Source organism: Papaver somniferum, unplaced genomic scaffold (genome assembly GCF_003573695.1).
Source record: "Papaver somniferum cultivar HN1 unplaced genomic scaffold, ASM357369v1 unplaced-scaffold_119, whole genome shotgun sequence".
In the NCBI taxonomy this organism is placed as follows: Eukaryota; Viridiplantae; Streptophyta; class Magnoliopsida; order Ranunculales; family Papaveraceae; genus Papaver; species Papaver somniferum.
In genome coordinates, this window is record NW_020620936.1 from 1,986,284 (window position 1) to 1,997,933 (window position 11,650).

An 11,650-nucleotide genomic window follows, 5' to 3' on the forward strand; every position below is an offset into this window, starting at 1 on the left:
TTGATTTTATAATCATTTTTTATATCTTATTATAATAAAGAAAATGCTTCTTTTTCGTGAAGCCTTTTATTTTTGTTGGTCACAAAAAGACAAAATACATGGGTGTCACTTAGATATTATTACCACTATAAAAACGTATACTAAATGGTAGTATTTGCATATTCCCATAATGTTATTGTTTTAAAAATAGATCAAAAAAATAAAAAAAATTGATTACTTTTAAAATACACACCTGATTTTCATAATATTTATAAATTTGGAAAGCTCTTTGAATTATCTACGGGTAAATGTTTTTTATTGTTATCAAATTTGGTGTTGTTAAAAGAATTAAATTCAAGATAAAAGAAAATATTTTGAACTGAGTTTTTGAATCCTCATTATTAATAGTTAAGAAAGGTAAGCAATTACTTGACTCGGTTTTTATCCGGATCTGAACTGTCGCGTACTTACCTAGAAAGTAAATCTGGGGCACATTCCAACCAAACTCTATCAAAATCAACAATGATTATAAGATAATACTCCCTCTGTTTCTAAAAAATAGGCTGGTTTGTGTGCAAATTCAGATGATGGAATCAGCAATGGTTCCAAGCTTTCAATTTGGTCTGGAAATAATTCTAAGTGATTTAAACTTGTACCTGGAGTTTTAGCTGCAGATTTTCATGATCAGGCCATACTCATTTTAAGGAGGCCATACTCATTTTAAGTTAAAATTTCAATCAAGTGTTTTTCTTGATTAAATTTGTCTCCCACCGATATTTACATCTTTTCGAGGGATTCCATCTACCAAGAACAAAATATATTTGCATTAAGAAACTGTAAAACAAAGACCTGCTGGATACCAATGGTCTTCAAGTGTTTCCAGCAGAACAAAAGAAAGGAGAAACAGTTACCCATAAATAGATCTGTCATGGCGATACAATAACCCTCTTTTCTACAGAATTAGGTTCTCCAGAAGACTAGTTTCATTGCATTAGATTATATACATTAAAATCATTCTGCAATGTAATGTCCGAGCCAAGAGAAACAAGGGAACACACTTCAAATAGAAATTGTCACATGCAGTACATAATATACAACATTTTACCTCACAATATCCATTTCCTCTGATTAATAACTACAATTTCCGTTTGGTGCAGCCACCCCATGTGTTTGTCAGTCATTAACCCCTATGATTTCATCTCAATCACTTTCGGTCTCACTTCAAACTCACTTTCCCTCGGCTTCTGTCACGTCTTCTGCGCTTGCATTCAATTCAAAAATTTCCCCTTCTCCATTTACTTCCAGAAGAAGAAAGTCCATCCCTTCATCATTTGCCACTTCAAAACTAGCATCAGTAATGGTGGTGGTGGTGGTGGTACCGGCGATTAAAGCCTCCTGGTTATGTACTTTCAATCCGACAATTTCCATCAATTCCTCATTTGACATTTCACAAGTTGCATCAGTAATGACGGGCATGGTTCTGATGTCATCAAGAATCTCTTGTTCCTTTACTTCCTCACCAGCTCTTTCCTTCAGTTCCTCATTTGACGTTTCACCAGTAGCATCAGTAACAGGTATCATGGTTGTGGCATCGGCTAAAGCCTCTTGTTCATTTACTTCCCCACCAACGTTTCCCTCTTCTGGCATTTCACTAGTAGTAGCAGTTATGGCGGTGATGGTTGTGGTGGTCGTTAAAGCCTCTCTTTTTTTGTCAACTTCCCCATCAATATTGTTCATCACTTTCTCATTTGACATTTCAACAGTAGCATCAGTAATTGCGGCGATGGTTGTGGTGGTGGCTGGAGTGTCCTCTTTCCCATAAACGTTTTCTGTTGCCTCCTGATTTACAACTTCAACTGCTTCTGCTTTGCCAATATTAGCCTCAGAGGCTTGAACAGCGTCAACATCTTGCTTTGCAACCCGCAGTCGAGCCATGTGTTTTTTGCCCTTCTCATGATTGACCAACGTTTTCTCACTTTTGCACCCTACCTGGCATTGTTCACACCAATATTTGAACTTTTTCTTGAAATCTTCTGTCTTTTGCTTTTTCTGCACCACTGCCTTCACATTTTTCCCAACGTCCAGTTTCACATCCCCACTATCTTGCTTTAATGCCTGAATATGAGCCATGTGTTTTTTTCCGTTTTCATGATCAGCCATATTAATTGCATTCCGGCACCCTATTTGACAATGCTCACACCAGAATTTAAATTTTTTCTTTACATCTTCAAGATTCTGATTTTTCTGCGGTGTTGCTTCCCCATTGTTCTCTGACTTCATAGCTCTCGCTGGCATTTTCCCACCAACTGGATTACACCTGCTATTAACCTTTGACCCCTCTGGCTTCTCTTGCAATGTCATGGAGCTCTCTATGTGCATTTTACCGCCAATTGGATTACACCTACTATTGATGTTTGACCCTTCTGGCTTCTCTGGAAATATAATGGAGCTCTCAATATCCTTGTTCTCCACTCCCTTCATATTCAGTTCGGCCTCGTCGTCTTCATCTTTCTCACCTTGGAGTTGGTCATTCTGCTTATGCTCATTTGCAGCCTGGTCTTTCTGCACTGATTCTATGTCATTCATCTTCTTCGCTGGAACCATTTTCCCCTCGTGACCTAGTATTGAACTGCTACTGGCATTTGCAAGGTCTGGTTCATCACTGTTCTTCGATACACCAGAACCTTCAATCTCCAAACTGATTGCTCCTTTTGCTCTCATCAGTCCTAGTTCTTTGGCCTTGTGTTTTCTACCTTGTAGGTGGGCGTCCAGACCCTTCTCACTTGTGGCACTTACCTTACAGAGAGCGCAACTCCATTCCTTTTGAGGTTTCTTCTTTGAACTACCTAAAGCAAACCCATTAACTCCAATCGCGGTTATTTTTCTCTTGATCCCAGTAATGCTAGGGATTGCCGGCTTAAGCTGCAATGGAATAGTCATAGACAGCCTTATCAGTGATTCTTCATGGAATAACTGATATCTGATGAATGGTAATAGTCATTACAACTTTTTCTGTGTCAACAATGCCATTTGTTTTAACTAAAACGTCATATTTACCTGGCCTTACTTATAGGGGCAATCACATTGAGTACTTTCAGCCGAAATAGCAAGAGTAAAGCAATTTTAAAAAGAAACTTTCTTCTGTGGAATTAGTTGTACTTTGTGACTGAAACAGTACTTAATAGACAAACCAAGGGAAAAAAACATCCAAATCGTAGGTTTCCAGCAACATGATTCAGAGATGAGCATGCTTGAAATTTAACAACAATACTGAACGCTTCCTAGCCAACTGATCATCACGCAGCTTACCATAATGTTGTATTTATTAGCAAGATTGATGGCCTTGCTTATTAGCCATTCCCAATACATAAACAGGGATAAAGTCAGGGATAAGAAAATAAAAATTATTTCTGGTAAAGGTATGGACAAACAAAACTCAAACAAAAAGAGGTCAAACACATTTCTTAAGAAATATCAGGAAAAGAATGAACATGTTTTTGTGCTTTGTTACACAGTTGATTGAACTGGATGGGTACCTGAGGATACTCATTTAGAGCCACAATGGGTATTGCAGAAGGCAGCTACAGGTGCATCTAGCATAACTCTTATGGACAAACCTAAACCATTTTATTCATGAAATAAAAATTTACTGTGTACCAAAGATTTATCGATGGAAAGCTTAATCGCAGTTCTTGCGAAGGCAGCTGCAGGTGCATCTAGCATAACTCTTATGGACAAACCTACACCATTTTATTCATGAAGTGAAAATTTACTGTGTACCTAAGATCTATCAGTGGAAAGCTAAATTGTAGTTCCTGGTCATCAACTACCCACCCTGGATGAAATCCACAACTAAACAATTCTACTCGTACAAATTGGCAACACAATTTTAGGTTCCAATAAACCAAATGTCACCCCCTGATATGCAGCTGGCCAACATGATTTTATGACACTGCAAACACAAAGTGGCATGAAGTTTATCACATCCCTTATTTGTGTAGCAAAATGTGTAAAATAGCAGTATCCTACAGTCTGTATTCTCCTTTGTGAGCACTACTGCTAGAGTAACTTCTTCAGCAAAAACAAAATGAACTACTGATTCAACGGAATCCAATCTGAACGAAACTATATCCTGACAGAATTAAGGAGCAAAGATGTCTTTTATCTAAGCAAAACAGTCTATCAGAGATTTAACTTCTTCAATTTATTATAGCCCTCTTCCTCTCCCTCTGCAGTTACATGGTATGCAAACCGTCAGCTGAATACCATGTAGGTGTATTTGTCCAATATGCAAGGGGGTGAGATGAGACTCAAATTAGTCTAATAGAATGCTGCAATTGAAGAAAATGATTCAAACGTTTCGAACAATCCCTAATTCTTTAATTTTGTTTTTAAGAACAATCCCTAATTCTTATAGAATGCTTGGTTAGACATTCGAAACATGACAATTCTTCCTGGCAAAGATATTTTCAAAATGAGAACATAGAGGTTGATCTTGAAAAGAGAGGCGCAGTTAAAACAAAACAAAAACGAAAAAAACACTCTATAAACCATCATATTTTGATCAGACTTTCTCACTTGACTGCATTACCCTATCTGGAAACATTTTAAATCAAATTTCATAAAATTCTAGTTTGGGTTTTTACTACTTCAGGTAAAAACAGTGTAGCTTTCTATAATCTTTTTTTGGCTTTTCTGATTGGCTCTAACTTTCTAGAATCCCCAAAATAGGAAAATCCTAATCATCATAATCATTTCAACACACATCAGAGTTAATTAAATCAAAATCAGAATAATAATGAAGTAAAAAAAATAGACAATTTTTTCGATCAATAAAAACTAGAAGTTATGAGATAAAGATAAACTGCGTAGTTTAAATGTAAATATCAAACTAATTCCTCTTACCAACCTCAGTGATTTTAACCGCTTCAGGATGTCGCTGAAACGGTAACCTGTCAAAGCTTCCAACTTCAGGTCGTAATGAGATAGAAAATCTGTCCTGTAACCTAGAAGAAGTATCAATGACTTGATTATTAAGATTATGATTATTATGCTGAAAATGCAAAGAATTAGAAAGTAATGGAAACCCTAATTCTCTCTCCATAGCCATTTCTCTTCTAACTTCAGCTTCTAATGCACGTTTACGGATAAGTTCAGCTGCAATTATCTCTTCACGAATTCTTTCTTTTTCAATTTCTCTTTGAATAGCTTCTCTAACAGGATCTGAATTGCCAAAAAAATCTGTTCTTACGATACCATTGTTCAAATAACCAGCTGAAAAACAAACACAAGAACAATAAAATTACTACCAAAAACAGAGTATCCAGAAAATCAAATGAAATCAAGGCTTTGTTTTGATTTAGTGATTCATACCACGCATTGCTTGTTCAGTGAAATAATTATTGTTATGGGAATTGGGCGGAAAGAAATATGGAGACGAAGCATTTCTATTTTCAGGTCGAAATCTGAAATCCATGAGATTACAGTGACGGAAACAGACAAGGAGATGGTGAGTGATACAGTGGAAAATTAGGGCTAGGGTTTAAGATTTCGACATAAACAAGGAGGAAGACTCGAAGAGAGGGAGAGAGAAAGGAATTGGGAATTGCAACGCACTGCGGTGGGGTTTCCCTGTGTTCTTTTTACCCTTCGGTACCAAAATTAAAAAGAATTATTACAGAGTGGTTCTCGTTCGATTTGATTTTTTTAAGGGTTTGATTCAGATTTCGAATACGAGAAAGCCATTTAAATTATCACTCTTGTTTATTTAAGATTAAAAAAAAAATCGTTCCAAGTTAAAAATTGGATTTAAGATGGATCATCTTCCCCAAAAAAACCAGCCTAACAGGGCCTAGGTCAGTTATTTGGGATCAGTAAATTTACTCACCCAAGCTAGAGAAAGGGATTAAGGAGTGCCTAAATTAGATAAAAATACTAACAGGGAGTTAGTCGTGGGAGAGTTCGAGAGATTTTAATGTATTTGGGTTTTCTACTGTTAGTCCTGAGGGAGTTTGAGGGAGTCTCTTCAAATCCCCGTTAGTCGTGGGGGAGTTTAGAGGAGTCTCCTAAACTCCCTAGAAAACACCTGTTAGTCGCTGGATAGTTTAAAAAAAGCTCTTGAACTCCCTGTTAGTCATAAAACCCTACAATACTAGGGAGTTGGTTGCTTTGGGGAGTTCGAAGGAGTTTTTAGTGTATTTTGGTCTCACAACAAATCTCTCAAAAGAGTGGAGATTTTAGTGTATTTTGGTCTCACAACCAAATTTGGTTCAAAATCTTTCTTTTCAAATCATACGGATTTCTCAAATCTCACCAACAAAAATGTTGTTCCCAACATGATGAAATGATTGTCAGATGATGGCCATTATGATACAGTGAAACATTTCTAGGAAAATATTAGGATAGTGATCTAGAATCCATGAAAACGTGTGGATATATAGATTTGTTTAGATCTACATATCTCGTAATATGCACCAGCAAAAAAAAATGTAGAAGTCTTCGCAATTAGCGCTTCCCTGAGTTGAATTACATTACCACTTCTGCAACCACCGTCAAAACTATTTTCTCACCACTACCATCACCACCTATAACCAACCACTACTCCCTTAACCACCCCAAATAAGAACCCTAATTTTAGAAATAAATAAGATTCAATAAATGCTATAGCTCGGAGAAAAGATTTTGAACCAAATTTTAATTCCATCACAATACGTGACACATTTGGTCGCTCTCGGTGGACAATTAGTAAAAACTTCAACAGGAAAGTGTGGAAAAAAGTTTGTGAACAAAGGGAGTTAGAATTGTATGGAGACCGTTAAATTGAAGGGAAAAAAAATTATCTCGTTGCACAAAATAACATACTATTGATGCAGAGATATGATCATTTTCATTTATTTTTTTTTCTTTTGATTAAAGATCAATGTTATTTGCAAATGAGGGTTTATTGTTTCTTAAAAGAGAATGGGTTAGGAGTGAACTCTCTCAAACTCCCCCAAACTCCCTCTAATAAACTCTCTCAAACTCCCTACACTCCCCCAAACTCCCTGAACTCAAAAACACCAAACTCTCTCAAACTCCCTACACTCTCTCAAAATTCCTGAGATTTAAAATACACTCAACTCCCCAGAAATCACTCGAGGACTAACCCCATGTAAGTTACCCTCATTATTAAAATTTTATTCTTAGCCTTATTCTTTTAGATTTTAAACCTATTCAAATTTTTTCAAAACTAAAATCCATTCAAATCATTTCAAACACAAACAAAAATTGAAACCTAATTTCATCGATCCATTCTAACTACATCGAATCGATTGAAAGGAAATTTTATCATCTCATTTTCTTTAAAGAAAATTCAAGCTAAACATAGTCGATTGCAGCCCATTATTCTTAATTATGCTTGTGATAGATTTATCCATTCAAAAATGAAAATTACAAACAATCTTGGATTTTTATGTTTGGTCATAATCGGTTGACGTTCATGTCCATATTGTCTGATTCCTATGATAATCGATCCATGTTCATGAACACGTCAACCGATTATTCTGTATGTATTTTCTGGTTGATGAATATTTAACCAGAATCGGTTCATGCCCATATTCCCCGATTCTTGTATGGAAGAAATACCAAGTTCTTTGTATGTTTTTTTTGCTAGAATCGAATTATGTGAATGTTCACATAATCCGGTTATATAACATTTGATTTCTTAACTGCTAGGATCGGTCCATATGGTTATATAACATCCCCGATTGTTAACAATTTTATGACTTACTCGATCATAGAATGAGTATGATTTCATATTCATTCAAAAATCCAAGTGATGCACTCGAACTCAAAATGAGTATAAATTTATACAAAATTTACCCGGCCTGAAAATGAGTATGGTTTATACTCGAGAATGAGTATGATTTCATACTCATTTTCAATTAGAGTATGACTCGTACTCGATCTGAGAATGAGTACGAAATCATAATCATTCCTAACTCGGGTATATATATGGAGTAGTAATGAATTTTAATTTTGTTTGATGTTTTTCAACACATAATCGGTTGATGTTCATGTCCATGTGGACCGATTCTGGGTGAAAACAATTTTTTTTCTTTTCTGTAAGCCTAATGAAAAACCAATTGTAATAATCAGATTTTATGTATATATATGTTAACCGATTCTTGGTGCGCTTCGTGAACACCAACCCAAAATCGGTTCACGAGGACATGAACGTATACCGATTTTGGGTTGAGATTTTTCAAAAAAAAAAAAATCAATTTTTTTACATATTTTGATGATGATGAAAAATTAGTCGATTTCTAGGTTAACATGATTAAATATCAATTAATCATCTGATTAACGCTAATTAATCAGGGGTAAATTAGTCATTAAGTAAAATCGTTTGATAAAGGGTTTTCCATTTTACTTCTAAATGTCTATTTTTGTCTTGTAGTCATAGGGCCCAAATAATATGACTAGGCCCCAAACTAGCCAGGAAAAAAGACACTATTTTCCAAGCAGGATGAATCTTTTTTTTTTGCAGTGACTAAATACAACCCACAGTTAGACTAAATACAACCAGAAAATAAAAATAAAAATATTTATAACTCTAATTGAAGTGGGTAATCAGACTCATCTTTATCACCATCTCGGTCGATTTCTTTTTGATCGATGGGTTTCATTATCATTACAGAGAAACAATTGTCTAAACATGTAATTAAGCACACTTGTATTCATGACTCTTAGAACATTTATCAATTGTCTGATAATTCTTTGTGAAAGCCTAAAGACGTATTAAATCCCAAAATGGCTAGGAAGTAGGTTTTATTTTTGTTGCTAAAGAACCACAACCGATAGATTAAAATAACAGAGTTACAGATTTCTTTAATGTTCTCCTCCCTAATAAGAGAGTTCAAAAGAGACCCAAAGATACTTAAGACCCAGTTTTTTAGCTCGGCGTGCAAGCCGATCTGCTAGTTTATTTTTCACACGCTTAATGTACATAATTTTAAAAGACACATAACTTGTAATTAAATTCCGACACTGCTCGACAAGATCATCACTTTTCCAAGCAATGCTAATATTGGCACCGTTGATGAACTGAACAAGCTGCAAACAGTCACTGACAAAGACAACCTTGGAAAGATGCATCTCTTCTGCCCAAGAGATGGCAAAAATTAGAGCAGCAGCTTCAACTCCTACTGCATCTGACATCAAACCAAAGTCCGCTCTTGAGCTTTTTACATTTACTGCAGGATCACACCAAATTACACCCAAACCCATATTATAATCTTTAAAGGAGCCATCAATAAACATAAAATGTTCCACTTTAGCAGCAGGGAACTTGAATTTCTCAACAGGCAAACAAACTAGATGAGAATGAAGAAAAACATAAGAACTAATCATTCTTTTAGTACCCAAAATGATCTTGTTAAGATCCAAAGCAACATTCTTGAAAATAACTTCACTTCTGAACTTCCAGATACACCATAAGTCAATAGACCCAATACTAGACCAAGGAACATTATAAGGGGAGACTCATAAATCAGAGTCATGCCGGTACAGAAAGTAGTCATCAATCCAGTCGAAATCTAAGTGAATCAAGTGTTGTAAGGACGGAGCAAACCATAAGTGTTTCACCACAGAACACTCAATAAAAAGGTGCATAATTGTTTCTTCATATTGCTGACAGAGAGGACAGAGAGAATCTATTTCAGGGTTATAAGACTGAAGCATAGAATTAACAGGTAACATATAAGCAAATATTTTCCATAAGAAAAACTTAATTTTAGGCAAGCAATCAATTGTCTAGACTTTCCTCCAGAAAGCAGAGTCTGTAGGTGACGCAAAGTCTTTCATATATACTTTGTAAGCAGACTTAATGGTAAATTTACCATTGTTGGTGTGAGAACATTAACAAATCATCTTGTAAAAGGTTTATTCTAATAGACTTAATTTTAGTAACCTCCTCATCTGTGAATAAAGTTGAGATCAGATTGTCATTCCAACTAACATTCTGAGCATCTAAAAGCTCATGAACATATTCATAGTTACCATGAGTAGCAATTCTGGGCACCGGGGGATGCAAATTCCCTGGAATCCAGTTACGTAAAATACGAGTAAGACCCCATTATTAATTTTAATTATAGAGTTATCTTTAATAAATTTCAAACCCTTTACAATACCTTTCCATACCCAAGGAGAGGAATCGGTGGCTTTATCAATTTCTAGCTGATTCTGATTAGGAAAGTATTTGTCTTTCATAAAATGAGAAAGTAGTAAATTTGGTTGCTTCAATATCCTCCAACCTAGCTTACAAATGAACACTCTATAAAAAATCAATATAAATTGAGAAAATAGTAAATCGGCGGCTAGGAAGTAGTTATTAATTGTTTCATCACGTTTGGTACGAACATTTTACATCTCATAGAAAACCAATATAAATTGAGCTAATGAAAAATCCCTAAAAATAAATTCAATATGTTGAATGATGGATAAATCATTAAGCATCCTTGAATCGCGAAGTGGATGTGAGGAAATGCTTACCATAGAGAAAAAGACTATGAATTTTCAAAATTTTAAAGTAATACGTAATTTATCCGTCAATGATGTTCAATCACGTCTAAAATAAGAAGAAGACGAATAGATATGATGATAAAGGTGGATTTAACTTACTGACGTAAACTAGGTTCACAAATATTTTAGATTCTAATTGTCGGATGTATTTAACTTTATCATAGGTTGTACTAGCGTTTAATGCGTGCCGAAACGGCATGGGTAATTTTTATCTAGATATTAAATTTAATATTTATTAATTATCGAGTTTATTGTCCTTGTCATTACAAAAGTGAAGGAAAAATTAATAGATATTTTTATTCTTCAGTCCACTAATATTTTATCATGTACTCATATACGATTCATTTCCAGTATGTTTGATATTTTGACATTCTCCCAAATAATGCCTCTTCCCGAGCTGTACCCTATTAGAATTATTTTTCACATACTCTTTCACAAAAAAAACAACGATATTTGATATGTTTTGTAGTTGGCAAAGACCAAACTATATTATTGATCATTTGAAACAGTATTGCCCTTTTGCATCTCCCTTATTTTAGTGACCGCGCAAAACCAAAACATCGAACTATGTAAGTTAAAACAAATTACATCACTCGAACTTATTCGTCCCATAAATAATTGTGTATGTATTAATGCGTCCAGATCCTTGTTGATTTTGTCCCCTTTAAAAATGGTCCAAGAAGATTAACAGGGGTTTACTCAATAAATACATTTGTAGATTTGTAGAGATTTAAAAAGAGTCATGAAAATTAATGACTTTGCGAGAATTATACAGAATTGAGCAAAATTTTGCGGAGTTATGCAAAGTTGTCTAATGTCTTGCAGACATTTGTAGAGTCCTGAAGAGTTGTAAAAACAAATTTTATATGGAAATATGCAGGATAGTCATAAATACAAAATTTATTGTAGCTTATTTATTATAGTAACTTCAACTAAAATAATTTATTATTATTTTATATATATAACTTATTTCTTTTATTCAATAAAATACAATAAAGTGTAATCATAAATTCAAATAATTATTTTTGTACAATTGTACATAATAATTAAAATTAATAAAAATTGTTTAAGGCGAATTATAGATGAAACAAGTAAAGATAAGAGGAATGAT

The 11,650-nt window shown here is 34.6% G+C and overlaps 1 protein-coding gene across 1 annotated transcript; it reads right to left on the reverse strand.

Moving 5' to 3' along the window:
* Positions 1–823: 823 nt before the first annotated feature.
* On the reverse strand, positions 824–5,837 carry LOC113330816. The gene is made up of 3 exons (XM_026577625.1): positions 5,353–5,837; positions 4,889–5,253; positions 824–2,901 (listed from the first exon to the last, which is right to left on the reverse strand). Exons 1-3 carry the CDS (start codon positions 5,453–5,455, stop codon positions 1,207–1,209), a joined length of 2,163 nt encoding a protein of 720 aa, XP_026433410.1. The 5' UTR covers positions 5,456–5,837; the 3' UTR covers positions 824–1,206.
* Between the last annotated feature and the right edge of the window lie 5,813 nt (positions 5,838–11,650).